The sequence below is a fragment of the Haliotis asinina genome, chromosome 5, assembly GCF_037392515.1.
Source record: "Haliotis asinina isolate JCU_RB_2024 chromosome 5, JCU_Hal_asi_v2, whole genome shotgun sequence".
Classification (NCBI taxonomy): Eukaryota; Metazoa; Mollusca; class Gastropoda; order Lepetellida; family Haliotidae; genus Haliotis; species Haliotis asinina.
In genome coordinates this window covers 1,774,359-1,798,913 of record NC_090284.1, presented here as the reverse complement: position 1 = coordinate 1,798,913, position 24,555 = coordinate 1,774,359, and the positions used below count along the sequence as shown (strand labels likewise).

The window sequence follows — 24,555 nt, the reverse complement described above, 5'->3', positions numbered from 1 at the left end:
TGATAAAGGGATAAGCCCTGCAGGGCAACAGGTGTCTGGTCAGGGTCACTTGACCACTGCCTCACCCTCACTGCTGGTGGAAAGTTACCAGTGGCCATCTCAAAATATATATAGCAATTGGCATCCAATCCAAAATAGCACACAAGGTTGGAGAGGATGTGATCCCATGGTATCGAGGGTATCAAGAGAAGAGTGCCGCCATACATAAGGCCATCATGAATGGCCTCTGGGCAGATCATTGAAAAATTCTTGAAACTGAGTAAAACTGGACTGTGACAATTACAGACTGTAACAATACATCTTTACTGTTACAGATGCATTTGTATACACAGGTCAGAATTCATGAATGTCAACTTTCTTCCTTAAAAAAAGACATGACATTTCTGGGTATATTCTTACGCCACCTGAATATCACTTCTAATTGCCATTCAAAATTGCTACCCATACAATTTGTGCCTTTCCTATACAGAGACATATATGTCTATCTGTATGACTGTAACTGCCCTTTCACCTCCATGTCACTGTTGAGATGGTCCCCAAACACAATGGTCAGTAGTGAATTGATCCATTCAGCTGACCAGGATTAACTGCTACATGGGTTTACACAGCACTGAGAGATAGGAGAGAAAGGAGTCATATCTGTACACTCAGCAGGTTTATTCACAGCTGGCCGTTGCCCAATATCATGTTCCGATAACTTTTTACTTCCCCTCATAAGTATGTTTCAACGTTCATATTATTTGCAGGTTTGATAAAAACACAACTCCATTTAAATTGAAAAGAAGCCCTCTGAACTGGACGAAAATCTAGACTTGCTTCATTTAGGGCTTTTGCATTGCAGAAATGGTTCCGTAAATGACAGAAAAATGTGGTTTGCAGTGGGTTAAACACACTAATTTGAATGAACAAATCATTCATTTCATATATGAGGTGTTGAAAGAAACAAAACAATATTATAATAAACTGAAGGTGTTTGTGGTGGGGGATTAGTGGACAAAACTGATCACTCAGCTAGCTTCCCTACCACCTAACTGTCGTTCACATTTACACAACTTTCTGTTAACTTTCAATATCTGTAAGTATATGTGAATCAAAGATTTATTGTGACTGACTGAGGTGTTACAACTGTCATTATGCACACATGATAGTACCTTGTAAACATGTCAAGTTGGAAACTTCACTTGACAATTGCACAAGTTATTGAATGTGTAAAAACAAATAGTTTGATTGTTTTCACGACTTGCCATTTTGTGTAATCTCAACACAAACACTGTTATTCAATATTTCACTGTAACAAACAACCTGATGACTCTATGTAAACTTTTTCATGGACGCTGTCACACTTAACATATGCTGTTTCTGTGATGTGTGACACACGGTCACAGTTGCAGTCTGTTCATTAATAGCCCAATTAACAGCAAGTCATTAATTACCATCACTCCCAGGAGGCAGACCCTGGGCAGTGTCAGTTTGTAGGAGCCAGCCCCATATCTTACCTTCCTCCCCTACTCCCGCCCTGTTTTGGACAGTTGGCAGCCCATTGTAAACAGATTACATATCCAGGACATAAACAATAATACATCATCTCCAGCTGTGATGGGTCTAGGCAAATCTAGAACATTCAGTAAATGCAAAACTTATGGAACATATGTGATATTTGGCATTACATTTGCTTAGTAAAGTACAAATTCTAGTACTTCTGAAGTTCATGAAAGACATTTAGTACTTATGTTGGGTCGAGTCCCCTCTATGAAAGACATTTAGTACTTTTGTTGGGTCAAGTCCCCTCTATGAAAGACATTTAGTACTTTTGTTGGGTCAAGTCCCCTCTATGAAAGACATTTAGTACTTTTGTTGGGTCAAGTCCCCTCTATGAAAGACATTTAGTACTTTTGTTGGGTCAAGTCCCCTCTATGAAAGACATTTAGTACTTTTGTTGGGTCAAGTCCCCTCTATGAAAGACATTTAGTACTTATGTTGGGTCAAGTCCCCTCTATGAAAGACATTTAGTACTTTTGTTGGGTCAAGTCCCCTCTATGAAAGACATTTAGTACTTTTGTTGGGTCAAGTCCCCTCTATGAAAGACATTTAGTACTTTTGTTGGGTCGATTCCCCTCTATGAAAGACATTTAGTACTTATGTTGGGTCGAGTCCCCTCTATGAAAGACATTTAGTACTTATGTTGGGTCGAGTCCCCTCTATGAAAGGTGATGCATGCTGCAATCAAATTGTTGAAGGATGTTGTTGATCTAAAACCTCCGGATCATCCTGACAATTTTTCTCAGAATGATTTTTTTATGTAAGAATAATACCAGTAATGAAGTTAAAAAAGCACCTGATTTCTTCATGGCATTATTCAGTAACTTCATATGAAAAAAACCCTGTGCAATCTTTAACTTCTTTTGCATGGTATATTTCCTATATTTGATATACATTGCAATTGTCACGGTAACAAGGCATCAGATAATGCATTCTATCAATGATTTGGAGAATGAGTTTGTTCTTGCTGAATTACTACATGATTTTGCTGATGTTGCAGGTTGTCTGTCTGATAAGTTTACCATGAATGCATGCTTTGAAACAACAGGATAATGAATAACACATTATTACTCGCCCTTGGAAGATACTGCAGTGTAATATTTTTACGGCAATAGTACACTAGTGTAATACCGCTAGATGTATGACGTCATAAGGGTTCAGAGTTATGACATCACAATGCTAATGTTGATGTTGCGATTTTACTAGATCTTGCTTGACTTGAAAGCTGAAAGTCCTCACACTGTAGGCAATTTCGCCGCAGTTACTGTCAATTTATGTTGGCGAGTAATAAACAGAATACTAAACTCGCTTCCGTGAAATACCATTTTCATTAAACTCGTTCAAGATTTAGTATCAAACTTGCTTTCGCTGGTCTGATACCAATTCCTTAACTCGTTTAATAAAAATGGTATTACACGGAAGGTCATTTAGTATCCTCTATTTATCAGTTTGTTCATGCATTAAGGACATAATATTCACTGTTTATTACTTTGGGCTGTTGAAGTAACTAACCTGCTATGTAATGGTGTTGTGTGTTAATCACATCTGTTGTGTATCACAAGACCTCTATTGGGTCTCATCTCCAACACTCTACAGGACAACATGCTGATATGTCCCACACACCTGGCATCAGGCATTACCATTGTCTGTTGATTGTTCCTTGTGATAACAGTGGGACAATGGCAGTATGTCATGGGACAACTGTCTCCTTGCATGCAAGGTCTGTGTGAGACACTGCCACAGATGGACGGCCTAAGGCAACACATTAAAGACTAAAATTTGATGTGTGACTAGAGTGTGTTGCTTGCCACAAATTGCCAACATGTAGTCACCAGCATGTGTCACTTGCCACAAATTGTCAGTATGTAGTGACCGATGTGTGTCACCTGCCACAAACTGTCAACATGTAGTGACCAGTGTGTCACCATGTAGTGATCAGTCTCTATCACTTGCCACATTGTCAACATGTAGTGACCAGAGTGTGTCACTTGAAACAAATTGTCAACATACAGTGACTGGTGTGTGTTACTTGCAACAAATTGTCAACATGTAGTGACTGGCATGCGTCACTTGCCACATTGTCAACATGTAGTGACCAGAGTGTGTCACTTGAAACAAATTGTCAACATACAGTGACTGGTGTGTGTTACTTGCAACAAATTGTCAACATGTAGTGACTAGTGTATGCCAACTGCCACACATTGTCACCATGTTGTGATCAGTGCGGTTCCCTTGCCACATTGTCACCATGTAGTGATCAGTGCGGTTCCCTTGCCACATTGTCACCATGTAGTGATCAGTGCGGTTCCCTTGCCACATTGTCACCATGTAGTGATCAGTGCGGTTCCCTTGCCACATTGTCACCATGTAGTGATCAGTGCGGTTCCCTTGCCACATTGTCAACATGTAGTGATCAGAGCGGTTCCCTTGCCACATTGTCACCATGTAGTGATCAGTGCGGTTCCCTTGCCACATTGTCAACATGTAGTGATCAGTGCGGTTCCCTCGCCACATTGTCACCATGTAGTGATCAGTGCAGTTCCCTCGCCACATTGTCAACATGTAGTGATCAGTGCGGTTCCCTTGCCACATTGTCACCATGTAGTGATCAGTGCGGTTCCCTCGCCACATTGTCACCATGTAGTGATCAGTGCGGTTCCCTTGCCACATTGTCACCATGTAGTGATCAGTGCGGTTCCCTTGCCACATTGTCAACATGTAGTGACTAGTGTATGCCAACTGCTACACATTGTCACCATGTAGTGATCAGTGCGGTTCCCTCGCCACATTGTCAACATGTAGTGATCAGTGCGGTTCCCTTGCCACATTGTCACCATGTAGTGATCAGTGCAGTTCCCTTGCAACATTGTCACCATGTAGTGATCAGTGCAGTTCCCTTGCCACATTGTCACCATGCAGTGATCAGTGCGGTTCCCTCGCCACATTGTCACCATGTAGTGATCAGTGCGGTTCCCTCGCCACATTGTCACCATGTAGTGATCAGTGCGGTTCCCTCGCCACATTGTCACCATGTAGTGATCAGTGCGGTTCCCTTGCCACATTGTCAACATGTAGTGACTAGTGTATGCCAACTGCCACACATTGTCACCATGTAGTGATCAGTGCGGTTCCCTTGCCACATTGTCAGCATGGTCACAAATTGTCAACACACAGTCACCAGCATGTGTCACTTGTCACCATTTGTCAACATACTATGACCAATCTGTGTCACTTGCCACAAACTGTGAACAAAGACATCAGTGTTTGTCATCAGCCATTTTGTGTTGAAACATTTAATTAACCACGTCGATAACACTTTCTGTTAAATACAAGAATAACACTTTCTATGAACCATCAGTAACACTCTCATTGACCATATCAATAACATGCTCCTTTGAACGTTTTGCAAACCCTATTCAAAAACAGTTTTATTATTTGATAAAATATCTATGACATCAGTCAAAGAATCTTTTGTCCGGGCGAGCTGATACTATGGCTGTTGATTACTTATCAAATAATGGAGGAATATATGGAGAAGAGTAGCCAGAACATGCTGTCTGACATCTGAAGGTCAGCGGATGATCATTACTTCTAGAGAGGAGAACCTGTATGTACTTTAGTGGGAATAACAAGGATATTAAACTGTCAGGCTTTTATCAGCTTGCTCCAGATAGCTGGTGTTCTTGCCACAGACCATATGACTATCTGTCCAACTGATACAGTGGACATAGGACAGCTGTACAGCTGTAACCTAAAGCTGTGTAAAGCAGGGAAATAATGGATGTATTTACTGGGAGATATCACTGATACATGCTAGATACTGGGGCTACATTCTGGAGATAACAGTTAACATGGACACCACAGAGACGGCCTTACTTGTACAGCCAAACACCACAATGTCTCTGTTACCATACATTGTTGAAACTACTTAACAATGATCATTGTGTGATGTTGGTCAAAGGTCATCCCATGTCCATTGTCGGTACACTTGTCATACACTCATGGTACACTTGTCATACACTCATGGTACACTTGTCATACACTCATGGTACACTTGTCATACATTCATGGTACACTTGTCATACATTCATGGTACACTTGTCATACACTCATGGTACACTCAGACCAATGCATAGAATATCTCCATGGTGCAACTCTAACATGATTGAGTGAGTGAAGTTTATCGATATTTGAGTTAATCGATTTTAGGGAAGCCTGTAAGGTGAAACCAACACATGACATACCTAGATGATTGGGATTCAAACCCATCAGGTGGTTACATGGGTGCTTTGTGCTGCCAAAGCAGCACTTAGTTGACCCAGAAACTATAACAAAGTGGCTGAAGTCATCTCAGCAAACCAGATTCAAACCAGGAGATTCCACTGTTAATCAATTAACATATTTATATGATTTCATTGCCAGTGCAGTAGATAAGGGAAATGAATTTAGAGCAGTATTCTGCAAAGTAAGCAAAACATTTGACAGTGTTTGACATAAGGGCATGATTTATAAAAGTGAGTGAGTGAGATAGTGAGTTGAGAGTTTTACGCTGCACTCAGCAATAATCCAGCTTTATGGTGGTGGTCCGTAAATAATCGGACCAGACAATCCAGTGATCAACAACATGAGCATTGATCTGTGCAACTGGCAACCAATGACACGTGTGAACCAAGTCAGCGAACCCGACCACCTGATCCGGTTAGTCGCCTCTTACGACAAGCATAGTCACTGAATTATAAAAAGGATTTTTATCAAAATGTTTCCAGAGTAATCTTGAAAATAGAGAACATGCCATAATTAATGGATTCAGAGCTGATAATAAAGCTGTTTTTGCTGGAGTACAGCAGGGTTCAGCACTGGGTCTGCTCTTGTTTATTAATTATACAAATGATATAGCTGATGATATAAATAGTAATATAAGTCCTTTTGCGAACACTGAAGATCATGAGGCAAATGCTGTTGTTATGAATGATGATTTACAGTGGATTTCCGAATGGGCTAAAAAATGGGTAGGTATCTTTTAATCCCAACTGGACAGAGTCAATACTCTTTGCTCGTAAACTGCAACCCGCTCCAATGCTGAATCTAACCATAGTAATGTTGTAAACTGTAACCAACTCCAATGCTGAATCTAACCATAGTAATGTCGTAAACTGTAACCAACTCCAATGCTGAATCTAACCATAGAAATGTTGTAAACTGTAACCAACTCCAATGCTGAATCTAACCATAGAAATGTTGTAAACTGTAACCAACTCCAATGCTGAATCTAACCATAGAAATGTTGTAAACTGTAACCAACTCCAATGCTGAATCTAACCATAGAAATGTTGTAAACTGTAACCAACTCCAATGCTGAATCTAACCATAGAAATGTTGTAAACTGTAACCAACTCCAATGCTGAATCTAACCATAGAAATGTTGTAAACTGTAACCAACTCCAATGCTGAATCTAACCATAGAAATGTTGTAAACTGTAACCAACAACTCCAATACTGAATCTAACCATAGTAATGTCGTAAACTGTAACCAACTCCAATGCTGAATCTAACCATAGTAATGTCGTAAACTGCAACCAACTCCAATGCTGAATCTAACCATAGTAATGTCGTAAACTGTAACCAACTCCAATGCTGAATCTAACCATAGTAATGTCGTAAACTGTAACCAACTCCAATGCTGAATCTAACCATAGTAATGTCGTAAACTGTAACCAACTCCAATGCTGAATCTAACCATAGTAATGTCGTAAACTGTAACCAACTCCAATGCTGAATCTAACCATAGTAATGTCGTAAACTGTAACCAACTCCAATGCTGAATCTAACCATAGTAATGTCGTAAACTGTAACCAACTCCAATGCTGAATCTAACCATAGTAATGTCGTAAACTGTAACCAACTCCAATGCTGAATCTAACCATAGTAATGTCGTAAACTGTAACCAACTCCAATGCTGAATCTAACCATAGTAATGTCGTAAACTGTAACCAACTCCAATGCTGAATCTAACCATAGTAATGTCGTAAACTGTAACCAACTCCAATGCTGAATCTAACCATAGTAATGTCGTAAACTGTAACCAACTCCAATGCTGAATCTAACCATAGTAATGTCGTAAACTGTAACCAACTCCAATGCTGAATCTAACCATAGTAATGTCGTAAACTGTAACCAACTCCAATACTGAATCTAACCATAGTAATGTCGTAAACTGTAACCAACTCCAATACTGAATCTAACCATAGTAATGTCGTAAACTGTAACCAACTCCAATACTGAATCTAACCATAGTAATGTCGTAAACTGTAACCAACTCCAATACTGAATCTAACCATAGTAATGTCGTAAACTGTAACCAACTCCAATACTGAATCTAACCATAGTAATGTCGTAAACTGTAACCAACTCCAATACTGAATCTAACCATAGTAATGTCGTAAACTGTAACCAACTCCAATACTGAATCTAACCATAGTAATGTCGTAAACTGTAACCAACTCCAATACTGAATCTAACCATAGTAATGTCGTAAACTGTAACCAACTCCAATACTGAATCTAACCATAGTAATGTCGTAAACTGTAACCAACTCCAATACTGAATCTAACCATAGTAATGTCGTAAACTGTAACCAACTCCAATACTGAATCTAACCATAGTAATGTCGTAAACTGTAACCAACTCCAATACTGAATCTAACCATAGTAATGTCGTAAACTGTAACCAACTCCAATACTGAATCTAACCATAGTAATGTCGTAAACTGTAACCAACTCCAATACTGAATCTAACCATAGTAGTGTCGTAAACTGTAACCAACTCCAATACTGAATCTAACCATAGTAGTGTCGTAAACTGTAACCAACTCCAATACTGAATCTAACCATAGTAGTGTCGTAAACTGTAACCAACTCCAATACTGAATCTAACCATAGTAATGTCGTAAACTGTAACCAACTCCAATACTGAATCTAACCATAGTAATGTTGTAAACTGTAACCAACTCCAATACTGAATCTAACCATAGTAATGTCGTAAACTGTAACCAACTCCAATACTGAATCTAACCATAGTAATGTTGTAAACTGTAACCAACTCCAATGCTGAATCTAACCATGCTAATGTTTAATTAATTTCATTACAAGTAATAAACATTTAGGCCTAATACTTTGTTGTGACTGCTCATGGAATGAACACATTAATGATTGCGATTGCGCTATAAGTTGCACCTACAGTGAATTGTCTTAGAAATGTCAATTATCGTTTAAACCAGAAATCATTAGAAACCATGTACAAACGTTTCTTTTTACCAGATTTGCATTATTGCAGTCGTATATGGGATAATTGTACTAAACTGCAAGCAGATATACTTGAAAAGCTCAATCTTGATGCTCTAAGAAACGTGTTTGGTTCTGTTTTTGGTGCCATGTATAAAGAAACTAATTGCTACCTGATGAGTGGTAGAAGATACTTTCATATAATTACTGTTTTACAAAAAGGTTAATAACACAATGCCAAGTTAGTACAGCTGGTTACTTCGTTCTGTCTAGAGTGTCACATGGTGTTGGTTATAATCTGTACAATGATTCAAATCATCAGAATATAAATTGTAAATCTGTTAATTATGCAAAGTCCTTTTACCCCCTGATACTGTTCAATTATGGAATTCATTACCAGCTGAACATGGAGAATCACTGAGCCTGTCAAGATTCGAAAATGTTATTGCAAGCAATTCTAATGTCTACAGTCATTTTGACATAAATTTTGGTAGCAGGTTTTGTCAAATTATGCATGCTTGTCTTTGGCTTGAATGTAATGTCTTTAATGCATACAAATATGAACGATTCATATCTCCTTCATCATCTCGCTCTTGTGGCCAAAACTATGAAGACTCTGCTCATTGATCCTTTTCATGTGCTCTTTACAACGATACACATCAAATTATGCATTTTTTTACTGAAGGGGGTTTGACCTAAATCAGCTTTGTTTGGGAACCGAAACTGTTCCTCAATAGTAAACACAGAACTTGTAGTTTCAGTGCACTAGTTTATAAATTTACAGGCAGATTTGATCCAAAATAATTTAGTCATATTACATATTTTGTTCAACAATGACTGGCGTTATTTCTCGTGCTTGCAACATTTATATATCAGTTGCATTGTACATTCATCATGACATGTTTACTCTTACTTCCATTGTATCCTGCAATGGTATTCCTATAAGTGTGTGCCTGTCTACCAATCCCATTACTTTCATTTGAAATAAATATGTTTAAATCACCTCACCCAGACTACATGAAGTTTTAAGGGTCAGCATGGGAAGCTTGTTGGGTGTATTGCTATTTTTATCAGTAATATCACAGTATCATGATTCATAGATTATACACACATGAGAAGTGAACCCAGACTGTTGGTGTGACAGGTTAGTGCTGTCACCACCAGACACGACAGGTTGTGGTGAAGTTGTTTATTCCAGCAATATGATACCTGTTCTTTGATCAGTGGGGAAATGGCTGATATTGTTGCTACTATGATAAACATTTTTATCAGATCATAATCTAGCATGGCTTATAAGATTATTATAACTGAACAAGTTGGAGAGAGTGGTATATTTACAACATGTCACCATGAAAATGCACTAGCCAGTCAGGCCAGTGACTGAAGATTTAATGGAACAACTAGCTTTTTACTAGCCATGGTCTGTCTGTGATACATCAGGGGCATGATTGATACTGTGAGCATTCAGTCAGCCAACATCAAGTTCTGACCCTTATCCTGTCTCCAGTGACAAGCCTAGTTTACTAGAGACACAATGTAAGCCAGGTATGATAAACCTCATGACTGGTTACCGGCAACATACTGATTAACTTCTTACAGTCAGTGGATTTACAAATGTTTATGTACTGAACCTTTTTCGTTGTATACACACAAATGCTCACATGGATTAATGCTGACATCTCGTGTTGTTACAGATAATACTGTTTACTGAATGGGTGATGCAGCTGCTAACATTTTAAATATGAATTTTTCATCAGTTCATTACAACATAGCAATAAACATGACATTTCTGGAAAGATGTAACTAACAATTCTTCATGCAATATTTGTTGGATTATAGCAAAATGTTCATAAGATGATACACCATGATGCAATTTGGCATGATATAAAGAGAAGCCAAGTTATGTGAAAAATAAATATTTTGGAGATATTCTTATATACTAGGTTGATATATGTTGTATTTCACATGCTTATCACTCAAGTGTTCTTGGGCATGTACCTCTGTTCCTGCCTCGAGATAGGCACTAAACCACATGGTGCATCATGTGCTGCCCCCTGTGCACAGGTTGATAAATGCTATATTCCACATGCTCGGTGCCCAAGTGCACATGTCCCATGCAGTGTGGTCAGATTCATATGGCGGAACCACAAATTACTGGCATTGTTAAACCAAAATGCGAGATAGTGCGATGTACCACCCATGCAGTGTCCCAGTAACAGAGGCAGATTAGAGTATAAATGGACATTGACACCCTAAAGTAAATGGACTGATATCATATGTGTCCTGTTGATGTGTCCAAGTAATGCTGATGGTGGATGATGTTCAAACTGTGAATTTGTAGGTGGTCTGAGTTCTACAACAAGTATTTTTCTGGATGAATGACTGAGTTTTGTTTTATGCCTACTCAGCAATATTCAGCCATATAGCAGCGGTCTGTAAATAATCAAGTCTGCACCAGAAAATCCAGTGATCAACAGCATGAGCATCAATCTAGGCAAAGGACATGATGACGTGTCAACCAAGTCAGTGAGCCTGATCACCCAATATTATTAGTCACCTTATAAATTATGACAAGATAGGATGGGTTACTGAGGATCAATTCTAACCAAGATCTTCTTGGGTCAGTGTGTCTCTGGACCTGTGTTCAGGGTTATCAAGTTGATGTTTGGCGGAACCGAGTTTTGAAATGATGGGGATTTAACATAACATGGCCAAACCCTGCATGTATGTTAGTCAACAAGAGCGCTCCGTGTAACTAACACAAATCATCCACAATGAAGCACCATACCTGATCTAAGGCCGTAAGATCTTGCGCTGCTTGCGTCGGGATTTGTGCAGCGAGCGGGTACTTCTGGCCTCATAGCTGGTGTCCCCACATCCCGAGAATGGCATTCCATCAACATCTAGCGGACAAGGGGCATCAAGTCCAGGCAGGCCCTATAATGCATGCATGCATTCAAGGTCATAGTTCAAGGTCATGAGTAATTACATGTGTAAAATTACGAACAACATTCACATGCAGACAACAAAAACAGCCAAAGTTACGTCTTACAGACGCAAGTGTAAGTTTTCAGTTTTTTACCATCTGTTTATAGCAACATTTCAAGGGATCCAGCAGCCATGAAATCTGCATGCTATAAACAGATCTGATTTGTTCAGTTCGTAATTTAACACTTGGCATGACCATGTTGCATATATATTTCATATCATTCCAGGAGGCTGGGGTGCAAGCATTAGGGCAGCAAGCAAAGAGGTCAAAGGTTACCTGGTTCGGTGGCATCCTCCAACCACACCCGGGCAGAGGGAGCCCGTCGGGACCGATGGGACAGGGAGCGTCTAGCCCGGGGCTGCCCTGCACAGGGAGGAGAGTTAGTGCGGTTAGTGGCGAGACAGACAACATGGAGGCCACCACCTGGGTTATGTATATTGATATTGGGAAGCAGCAACCACAGGCAGTCAAGTGGTGCATGTCATCAGGTCAAGGTTGTTCTGAGGTGAGGTCATGACCTTGCCTGTGTGGGAGTACAGGTGTGACTAGGTGTAGCTGCTCCACAGCGTGTAGAATGTGTGTCTGTGTGTCTTTGTGACAACATGACAGCAATAAGACAATATGTAAAGCACAGTAACTGAAAGTTAAAAAAGACTTTTTAACACTGGAAGTATTTATAGCTGAATAAAACCGTTTTGAAATGTGGTATAAAAGATGAAACTTTCTGAAAAGTGTGCCTTGTTATGTTGTGTCTGTCAAAGACAGGTGTGCCTTGTTATGTTGTGTCTGTCAAAGACAGGTGTGCCTTGTTATGTTGTGTCTGTCAAAGACAGGTGTGCCTTGTTATGTTGTGTCTGTCAAAGACAGGTGTGCCTTGTTATGTTGTGTCTGTCAAAGACAGGTGTGCAGTATCAAGGTGTGTCTGTCAAAGACAGGTGTGCAGTATCAAGGTGTGTCTGTCAAAGACAGGTGTGCAGTATCAAGGTGTGTCTGTCAAAGACAGGTGTGCAGTATCAAGGTGTGTCTGTCAAAGCCAGGTGTGCAGTATCAAGGTGTGTCTGTCAAAGACAGGTGTGCAGTATCAAGGTGTGTCTGTCAAAGACAGGTGTGCAGTATCAAGGTGTGTCTGTCAAAGACAGGTGTGCAGTATCAAGGTGTGTCTGTCAAAGACAGGTGTGTCTGTCAAAGACAGGTGTGCAGTATCAAGGTGTGTCTGTCAAAGACAGGTGTGCAGTATCAAGGTGTGTCTGTCAAAGACAGGTGTGCAGTATCAAGGTGTGTCTGTCAAAGACAGGTGTGCAGTATCAAGGTGTGGCTGTCAAAGTAGGAAGTGCATTACAAAGGTGTGGCTGTCAAAGATGGGTGTATATTTACAAGGTGTGTCTCTTGATCACAGGTGTGCACTATCAACGTGTGTTTAGGGTGTGGACTAAGAAGGTGTGTCTGTCAAAGAAGGGTGTGGTCTAAGAAGGTGTGTCTGTCAAAGAAGAGTGTGGACTAAGAAGGTGTGTCTGTAGAAGAAGGGTGTAGGCTAGGAAGGTGTGTCTGTCAAAGAAGGGTGTGGACTAAAATGGTGTGTCTATAGAAGAAGGGTGTGCACTAACATGGTGTGCCTATAGAAGAAGGGTGTGGTCTAAGAAGGTGTGTCTGTCAAAGAAGGGTGTGGACTAAAATGGTGTGTCTATAGAAGAAGGGTGTGCACTAACATGGTGTGCCTATAGAAGGGTGTGGTCTAAGAAGATGTGTCTGTCAAAGAAGGGTGTGGACTAAAATGGTGTGTCTATAGAAGAAGGGTGTGCACTAACATGGTGTGCCTATAGAAGAAGGGTGTGGTCTAAGAAGATGTGTCTGTCAAAGAAGGGTGTGGACTAAAATGGTGTGTCTATAGAAGAAGGGTGTGCACTAACATGGTGTGCCTATAGAAGAAGGGTGTGGTCTAAGAAGGTGTGTCTGTCAAAGAAGGGTGTGGACTAAAATGGTGTGTCTATAGAAGAAGGGTGTGCACTAACATGGTGTGTCTATAGAAGAAGGGTGTGCACTAACATGGTGTGTCTATAGAAGAAGGGTGTAGGCTAAGAAGGTGTGTCTGTCAAAGAAGGGTGTATGTGACAAATTGTTGGTTGTCGAGAGAGTTGTCTTGTGAGTGTTGACTAGTTAGTGTCAACTGGTGCATCATTTATTATGAGAGGTTTGTAGTGCATGGTTAGTGATGAGTGGTGTGTTTTACTGTGTGTTTTTTACAGGATATGTGTTGTTTGGTATGTGTTGTGTGGTATGTGTTGTATGTTACCTGGAGTGTGGTTAAAGATATATGTTGTGCTTTGTTGGTGTTTTGTTATATGTTTTCTATTGTGTGGACAGTTTGTAGGCAAGGGATGCTGCATTAAGATGCGAGGAAAGCCAAAGCCAGGAGGTTGCCAGAGGCTCCTAAACAGAAAGACACAGATGCTGAAAGCGTGCTACAGTTGATGAGATGTTGGTCTGGATCTATCCTACTGTCACAGTAGAAGCTTCCCACACACTGGGAAAAGCATTGAGGAGGGCAATGGGAAATATTTACTTCACTGGCTTAAATTCTGAAGAAAATAATACATTAGCAATTTATCAATATACCTGATGAACTGAAAAGAAAGACTACAAGTTGTAAAAACACAGCCCTTACAGTCATGCAGACGAATTATGACATAAAACAATACTGATGACTACCTGTACAAATATGTTCACTACCACACACCTGTCTCAAATACTGGCATGTCATGGCAGCCAGCTGCAGAAGGACAAGACTGGTTGAAGGTCGGGACGAGTTCTTTCTTACAAAGATGATGGGAGGCGGAGGTAGGACAAGGGAGTGTGTTGAGAGAGGGAAGGATGGCAAGTGTGAGCAGCTATACTGGGTATGCTGATTTAGTCCTCCTTAACTTAGGATCATGGCAGTCTGCCGGCTCCGCGATAATCACCTGGAGTGCAGCAGTGAAGAGGCTTACATGGAAACAGTGTTTATCAAGGTTGCCAGAGATGTAGATGGACGTAGCATGACACTCATGTCACTCTTCTGCTAATTTATGATGTTGTTCAGATAAGCTTCACAACATCAGTTTGGAGTTCAGTGGACTGACATTGATCTGTGTTGCTAGGCAGCACTGTGGATGGTAGGTATGGTAGGTTATTCATGTGTAAGGCCAAAAGGTCTGCCACCCTACCTGTATGTGACACTGTCAAAACTATGTCAGTTCATTACACAGTGAAACAAGCCTTGTCTGCCTGTGCACATCCGCCTTGGTCCCATCACCAAACACTGGTTTCTCTGACCCATCTCATAATATCAATACACTACTGCACTTGGACAGCACACATTATCTCTATTCCAGGTTTGATATGGGTTTGGGCCAATTTAATGTTCCAGAAATATTTGGGCAAGGGACACAAGAAATGAACATCTCACATTATAGCTGAGATGGGAGCTGTACCCTGGCCTACATTGGAGAGTGAATGCATCAACCACTACACTACCCTGTTGGTCCTTATCTAAGTCATGTCACAATGATCGCAACATGTTTACTTCATTCAAAGCTGTTGTCCACTTGTGATGCAATGAACGACATATGGATGGGTCACAGGAATAAGCAAGGTGAAGGTCAGATACCTTTTTACACACTGGTGCTGGTGATTGAAGGTCAGAAACTAACATCAATATGTTGTGTATCAGTCAGGGCAACAAAGTGATACAATCTTTTATTGATAATAATATTGCCAGAAAGTGATGAGATGAAAGTCCTACAGTAATGAAAGGCAACTGCGTGTCATAGTTTGCACCTCTTGGTTATCATCTTAAAGCAGATCATGCTACTTGCTGTCCAACTGTTCAGGGAAGGTATCATACTCTGCTCTCAGTGTTACTGTGTACACATTCCGTCACTGGTCTAGGTTTCCAGCGGGGTGGGTTAGGGAAAGTGTGTGTGTAACTGAAGGACTTTAAACATATATCTTTGGACAGTTGGAGAAGAAATGCCGAGCTATATCACTGTCATCAGTGCATGTTCGAGGTGATATTCACCTACAGACAAGCAATATTCCAAGGGACACCAGGAATATTCAGGAGGGATCCAGCTTTAGACATACATTGTGAAAAACCCACCAAACTTTAGTCAGTTAATGTCATTACTCCTCAGGTACAGGTATACGACAACTGCCTCATCTTAAGTTATCTGTTTTCACAAAAATACTTGAAAATAAACTGGACAGAGGGATAAAAAAGTGTATTAAAATCATTTGTCACATTCACTAATAATCAAGTGCATATGTGCACATTATTTTATGCTTTGATCTTATCTTTGGAGATGTGTGAATGAGTAGAGCACAGCAGTACAATGTAGTGATGAACACTCCCCTAGACAGAGGAGGAGTCTAGACTGAGAAGGGAGTTGCTGACAACACCCATGGTTAAAGGTGGGATTAAACAACTCCACATTTTGATTGGCCAGCAAGCTGCCCTAACAAATAACCTGACTAGTTGCAGAAACTATGGCCTTCTGTTGTTGGTAATGGCCGTTGCAGCTGTAAGGAGGCTGTGGTTGCAGCTGTAAGGAGGCTGTGGTACCCATCACCAGCATGTTAATAAGGAGGTGTTAGTTGAAGAATGAGTTAAGTATCAGGCTTTCCACATCAGAGCTAGTTTGGTCTCAAGCTGAACACAGTATGGCCTAATTATATTTTTCTGATCTTTGGAGAGACATATGTCTGAGTTTTATGATCAGACAACACGTCCAGACATCTATAAGTCCGCCTGTCAACATGGTACTACTAACCGGATCCCCCTTCTCTCCCCGCGGTCCACGCTTCCCACGGCGGCCACGACGGCCCTGAAACAAGTAGATGGACACAGCATGCATCAACACCATGCAGAAATATAAGGCAACAAACCTGTTCACCCTTCGGACCCCTCTTTCCACGCCGACCACGTTTCCCCTGAAACATATCATCTCATGTTGCAAAAAACTGACAGCATTTTTTTCTCTCTGTCAGATTGAGTGAGTGAGTGAGTGAATAAGTGAGTGAGCGAGTAAGTGAGTGAGCACAATGGCTCACACAGCAGATTACAGAACTGTGCTAACAATGGTTGACAAAGAGAGGTCCATGATGACATTCAGAAAAAACTGACGTAAAATCTGCAGTACAGTTAACAACAGTGCCACACCCCTCCAACAGTCAGTGATACCACTGCTATCATCCATCCAACAGTCAGTGATACCACTGCTATCACTCATCCGACAATCAGTGATACAACTGTTATCACCCATCCGACAATCAGTGATACCACTGCTATCATCCATCCAACAGTCAGTGATACCACTGCTATCACCCATCCGACAATCAGTGATACCACTGTTATCACCCATCTGACAATCAGTGTTACCACTGCTATCATCCATCCAACAGTCAGTGATACCACTGCTATCACCAATCCGACAATCAGTGATACCACTGTTATCACCCATCCGACAATCAGTGATACCACTGCTATCATCCATCCAACAGCCAGTGATACCACTGCTATCACCCACCTGACAATCAGTGATACCACTGCTATCACCCATCCGACAATCAGTGATACCACTGTTATCACCCATCCGACAATCAGTGTTACCACTGCTATCATCCATCCAACAGTCAGTGATACCACTGCTATCACCCATCCGACAATCAGTGATACTACTGTTATCACCCATCTGACAATCAGTGATACCACTGCTATCATCCATCCAACAGTCAGTGATACCACTGCTATCACCCATCCGACAATCAGTGATACCACTGTTATCACTCATCTGACAATCAGTGATACCACTGCTATCACCAATCCACAAGTAGTGATGCCACTGTTATCATCCATCCAACAATCAGTGATACCACTGCTATCATCCATCCGACAATCAGTGATACCACTGTTATCACTCATCTGACAATCAGTGATACCACTGCTATCATCCATCCAACAATCAGTGATGCCACTGCTATCATCCATCCAACAATCAGTGATACCACTGTTATCACCCATCTGACAATCAGTGATACCACTGCTATCACCAATCCACAAGTAGTGATGCCACTGTTATCATCCATCCAACAATCAGTCATACCACTGCTATCACTCATCTGACAATCAGTGATACCACTGTTATCACCCACCTGACAATCAGTGATACCACTGCTATCATCCATCCAACAATCAGTGATACCAGTGTTATCACCCATCCGACAATCAGTGATACCACTGCTATCACCAATCCACAAGTAGTGATGCCACTGTTATCATTCCTCCAACAATCAGTGATCCCACTCTTATCACCCATCCAACAATCAGTGCTATCACTGTTATCATCCATCCAACAAACAGTGATACCACTGTTATCATCCACCAAACAATCAGTGATGCCTCTGAAATCACCCATTCAGCAATCAGTGATGCCACTGTTTGATCAGCCTCCAAATAATCACTGATACTTCTGATATCACCCATACAACAGTGATGTCACTGTTGTTATTCACCAAACAATCAGTGATGCCTCTGAAATCACTCAATGAGCAATCAGTGATGCCACTGTTATCATCCATCCAACAATCAGTGATGCCACTGTTATCACCCACCAAACAATCACTGATACCACTGATATCACACAACCATGAGCATGATACACAGACTGAACCTTGACCTGAGGATCTCTGAATACCAATGCAGCAGGATGACCTGTAGTAATGTGAAGGTTTTTGCTTGAATATTGAATAATGAAACCAGGACGTGTTGAACATGAGCTATTAATGTCAAAATTATAGTGCCTTTGCAGAGAATTTAATTAGTGACAAATTAAGAAATAGAAGGACGTGTGTGCCAAGGAAGCAAAGCTTGTTTTTTCTTTAAGTATAGAAAACATCTCGGTCAGACATGTCCGATGAGCGGATGAGAATCTGATGAATATACATGCAGCACATTCAGGCACACATGCAGTGACTGAACAGGCACTCAATGTTGTTGAAGACCATGCTGAGCAAATACTAAACGTACTGAATACATGGAATTTTCCTGGGCTGAACAAAGTCCGATCAAAATAGTCTCATGAAAACTGTTCATAGTTATAGTGAAAATTTTTCATGCACTTGGTGAGGCAAGCCCATTTTATTATAACAGATCTCTTGATTATTAATGAGATCCTCTAGCAAACACAAGTAATATGAAAGGTAAAGTCAGTTGAAGGGCATAAAGTCATAACAGCCGCTAGTGAAGCATGACACATCAGATGAGAATAAATAGAGACTTCTCCAAATCATACATCACTGTGTTTTGCACTGTTTATGATTTAGCTGCTGGTTCATAGCATCCAGCTGTCATTGACCACTTAACGTGACAGAGCCTTTTTTATGGCATTCTACACAAACATGCCATCAACTTTCTAATGCCTTGCCATGTGGACAAGGCTCATGACTTCAGATGTGTATAAATGTGTGAGGCAAGACAACATGCAACATGCTGGTCACACACTAAATCTCCCTGTCACACAATCACTGCATCCTAATCACATGTCCCATCACTACCTCGCTTACACAAAGGTTTAGATGACAGTTGTTTCAGAGAGAGGACTGATTTGATGGTTATATAACAAACCCAGAATGTGGATATCTTGAGGTCATGCAGCAGGAGTTATCCCCCTTACCTCTATGCCGGGTGGTCCTGGTAGTCCAGTCATGCCCTACAAGCAGCGCAGTTACCGTAGCAACACATGAACATCTTTATAAATACTTGTCTGTTTGCCAAAATTCATGAACTGACCTGGACTTGTCAATGGTTAGTGACTAAGTGGTTTAAGGATACTATGACATGAAGACAATGAAGCTTAATGATATGTACTTGATTTGTCTTCCAGGAGTGGGTGATGGAAGGATGGTTTTACACTGCAATTAACAATATTCCTGCAATATCATTGCAGGTTATACCAGATATGGGATTGTATTATATTGTACAGGATATTCATATAGCGCACATATCCATGCAACTAGTGCTTGCTACAGATACTTGATTCACACACTTTACACCATGTTTGGTATTGAACCCAAGCCTTCAGTGTGATTAGAGGACACTTAAACAATTAGGCTGTCTTCTGGGAGAAACATTCTGTCCCAATAGACAACAACAAATCAGAACACCTCTCATGTCAAAACACAAAAAATGACATCAGTTATTGCAACAGTGAAAGCTGAATAGTGTGATAGCATGTACTTGGCAGGTGCTTGTAGCATATGGGAGAGTAATGAGAGTAGGGTGGGGGTGTGAGGATGGGGAAGCAACAACCAAGACAAAAAGATCTAAGCATGTTTTACACTAAAATCCTAGCTAGCATACATGAACTGTGTAAATTTAACAGAAATATAAACAATTTTACAGAAACACTCTACAAGTTTGTGATGTGTCAGTCTGCCTTATATCATATAAAAGCTTGATGGAAATCAGGTCATGTGACACTGACTCCACTCAAATAAGTCACCCTGCTCACAAATAATGAGACACTGACATGCAGGTTGTGCGAGGACAAGCACATGTCAGTGATAATAGACCAGTGTTGGAAATATGTCATCATTTGACATTTATGACAGTCAAGTTATGAGGCAACACGAACAGACAGATCATGTGACAACAGGGACATTCAGGTCACATACGGTGAAAATACAAGAGTTGTCAGAAGATGATATATCCCCCCGGCCCCCACATATTTGAAAGGACAAATCATGTGGCAATAACTTGATGTTTTCATAGATTAAGTTTGAATCCTTTCCATGGAAGTCATGAAAAATATAAATGCCATATGTCTGTAAACAGCACCACTTCAAGATCTGTCTCATATAGCTGCCAAGATCTGTTAAGATATGAAATGGTTTTACAGTTGTGCTCTGGACATGAAGCCCATCCCTCCATTTTGAGACTGTCAGAATTGTTTCAATGGAAACCGGGAAAAATAAAAATGCCAAAACATTGTAAATAGAAAAAGGCACCACTTTGTGGTCTGCCTCAAATATCTGCCAAGTTTTGCAGAACGATATTTAGTAGTTTTTGAGTTGTCCTCCGAAAACGAAGCCCATCCCTCCATTTTGAGACTAAGTCCGAAATGTTTCCGTGGAAACCCAGAAAATTATAAATCACAAAACCCTGTAAATAGCAAAAGGCACCACTTTGGGATCTGCCATATATATCTCCCAAGTTTTGCTGACAGATACTAGGAACGTTTTGAGATGTGCTCCGGAAACGAAACACACCTCTTTAGAGACAAAGTCTGCATCGTTTCCACGGAAACTGAGAAACTAGGAAATCACAAAAACCTGTAACTAGCAAAAGGCACCATTGTAGCTTCTGATTGGTTTTGCAGAAAAATATAGAGCAGATTTTGAGTTCTGCTCTGGAAATGAAGTCCATCCCTCCATTTTGAGACTAAATCCGAAACGTTTCCATGGAAACCAAGAAAATAATATGTCACAAAAACCTGTAAGTACTGAAAGGCACCACTTCAGGTTCTGACTGATGTATGTAACAAGTTTTGCAAAAAAGTATTGAATGGTTTTTAAAGAAAATGAGGTTGATAAGGAAAAGGTTATGAAACTCAGGACAGTGAGGTCATATCAGGTGGCAAATGGCCCTGTTACTTAACTACTAACACTGTGGAAACTGGTTATGAAAGATGTCACAAGAAATGTGAAAACAGCCATATGTGAGAATGTGACCTAGGTATGTCACATGACACTCACCGCTGTTCCTTTCTCTCCCTTGTCTCCCTTCTCACATCGACACGCTCCATCTTCTCCCAGCACAATCCCGGACATGCCTGGTCCGGCAGGTCCTGGTGGACCCTATTGGAAACGGGACACACAAGGATCTCAGATTAACACATGGATACACCCAGGGGGCATATATGTATCTCATTAACACAAAACTAGCATCAATACTTTATCACTGCAGTGTAAGAAAAGACATGAAGCAATGTTGTACATATTTCAAATTAGTAACTTTAATTATCACATATCTAGATAAAACAAAATCTTATTTCATTAAAGAAGTGACAGAAACCTTAGTTTTATATTAAATTTAAGAGAAGAAAATGGATGTAAAACTGAGCATGATATGAAATCCTGTATGTCCAGGTGGTCCAGCGGCTGTCATCTCTCACTTGGAACACACCTCCATCTTGTGTAGTGTAAGGGAGGCAACTCCATGCATGCACTAGACAATATCATCATATATATGTATCCCATTTCCTCTCTACCATACATGCTCATTGGTGATAAATTGGATTCTCTTTGGTGTGAAAAATGTTCTTTTATTGTCACAGGAAAAGAAAATGGTCCCCATACCCTGGGTGAAAGGCTCCTCATTGTGGTACTGTATGATTGACTATAATCGATGGCTACAGTTTCTGTCAATCACACATATGTATCGAACACCAATATATACTGACAATTACAGAATATCTAGAAACCAAGCATTAACAGAACAGAAAGAACTAAACAGCAGACTAACATCCAAGTCGGGTTTAACCAAAATTGAGGCAGTTTGGATCTGAGGTAACAAGGCATCTACGCCTGCGCTGTTCATTTCACTGACTTACGCTGCAAATATCTCCCTCCCAACCCAGAGCAACAAAATCATCGTAAAACACAATTACTGAAGAAATAGAAACAGAACAAAAGAAGACTGACAGTTGAGTTGATGTCTTCAGAATAATAAGCTATTGCAATGCAGGGAAGATAACTCTACACAAACACCTGACTGCCATGAACATGTTTACATTTGCAGCCATGCTTTCATCAAATGTTTTTACATGCGGAGACATCTTTCTTAGTAAATGGAAAGTTTAGCATCAAGTCGAAGGATTGGGAATTTTAGCCCCTCATCAAACTCTTTGAAAACCAAAGAAAGTCAACAATGTCAGTAAACGCATTTCCTGTTCCATTCTTACTGACATGAAGATAAATGATGCAGTTATCTAAACACCATGATATACAAAAAATAGAGTTATAAAGACTATCTTTATTCATCATTAAGACAATACTCAGTATGGATATTATTGTTTTTTATAACGTCCCAGTATATATGTAATATTGATATAGAGACACCATGGAATATCAACAACAATGGTACATATTACAGTTGAAAGTATCTGACTATTGCTAAGATGTAATGTGAGAAATGATGAGCTGAGGAATGCTGGGAAGGTGTGAAGGTGTGTGGTAAAAGTAAGGCATGCATGCAGCAGCATCCACTAGCTACACATCGACGCATGCGGAAACCACAAGGACGACTCACTTTTGGGCCAGGCTTGCCCACAATGCCTGGTTTGCCTGGCTCGCCCGGCGACCCTGCCGGCCCCTCAGCCCCCTGGGATACAAGGTGATGAACACAAGTGCAAGGCAGCAGTACAGAACATCCCGACAATACTTGATACGAACAGGCCTGGGGTACGAGGCTTACAGTGGTCTTACAGACACGATGTAGACCAATAACTCAAACATGGTGACCGACTCACGTGGAAGAACCATGCAGTTTTACAAAACAAGTAATATTTTCTTCATTTGTCTCAAGAATATTGAAATTCTGAGGAATGGTGGCAACAATGTCTGACTATCCGGGGATGTAACTGCTACAGTTGGTGCAGTGTGCAGTGCGGTGACAACAACGACGGCTGTGACACAAAATGTAACAAATGTGCAGTGACAACACCGTGCTTTGCACACCACACGCTTGACAATGAGTTGTCTCCCTTTAATACAACACTACGCTGGCTACCATGTCACATCTCTGAAGGGGTGTGGTCAAACTGAACATCTTACAATAGATGTAATTTTGAAACATAGTAACCACCTGAAGCACCTTTGCTCTAATAAACATCAACAAAACTCAAAGAAACAATTCAACCGGTGACAGTATCAGGTCTCACAGGAAGTTGAGGTTGTTACAGTTGTCCACTTTAGGGGAGTGGACCTGACCATTATGATGCGTCGTTTATATTTATACTCCTGGCTAATTTACAGGTGATCAGGCACATAAAGGGCAACCATTTCCAAAGTACTATAATGGATTCTATACAACTGTTTTACATATCCATACACGGCTCATTGTGGGGAAGCATTTAATACAATATCATCATGACCTGTATGTTTATTCATATAGCACCTGAAATTCAGTTACAGATTACTGCCTCTTGATTGGACCACAAAAGTGAGATGATAACCACAAAAAGGAATGTAATAACATTTGGTCATCCAAGGACCTTTAGGTCAATGACATCACCATTAATTATTACACACAGGATATAATATCAATCATTCTCGGCAAAAATAAAGGCAATGTCAATATTTGTCCAAAAGAATAATGTTCATCCATATTGTTTGCCTCACGCAAAAAGGAAACATGCATTGTTCATCTCAAAGTTGAGATAGTATCTGTTGTTTATATCATAGTGGAGGATATATCCATTGTTACCCAATAGCAGAGGTGGTACTATTCTGGAGGTAATATCTCTTGTCTACATCATAATGGTGGTAGTACCGATCATTTACTGCAGTATAACAAATTAACATTATATCTAACAAGGTACAGTGTAAGTAAAAGAGAAGTAATTGCAATTGTTCTCAGTGACCACAGTCCTTCCTTGTCGCTAATGGCAAGCAAGCCCGTCAAAGGGAGATAACTCACTCACAATATCACACTTG

The 24,555-nt window shown here is 40.5% G+C and overlaps 2 protein-coding genes across 2 annotated transcripts in view; one reads left to right on the top strand and one right to left on the bottom strand.

Annotated features, from left to right (window-relative positions):
* Positions 1 to 24,555, top strand: part of LOC137283671 (cytochrome c oxidase subunit 6B1-like) — a 292,498-nt gene that overhangs the window by 103,638 nt on the left and 164,305 nt on the right. The window lies entirely within an intron of this gene.
* The window catches only part of LOC137284243 (collagen alpha-1(XXIII) chain-like), a 132,919-nt gene that overhangs the window by 5,397 nt on the left and 102,967 nt on the right, over positions 1 to 24,555 (bottom strand). Inside the window, exons 22-26 of the mRNA XM_067815977.1 lie at positions 23,150 to 23,221; positions 21,595 to 21,696; positions 16,729 to 16,773; positions 12,085 to 12,171; positions 11,608 to 11,756 (exon numbers count right to left, since the gene is read on the bottom strand). Of these exons, the coding sequence (XP_067672078.1) occupies positions 11,613 to 11,756; positions 12,085 to 12,171; positions 16,729 to 16,773; positions 21,595 to 21,696; positions 23,150 to 23,221 (450 nt within the window). The 3' untranslated portion in view covers positions 11,608 to 11,612. The remainder of the gene's footprint in view (positions 1 to 11,607; positions 11,757 to 12,084; positions 12,172 to 16,728; positions 16,774 to 21,594; positions 21,697 to 23,149; positions 23,222 to 24,555) is intronic.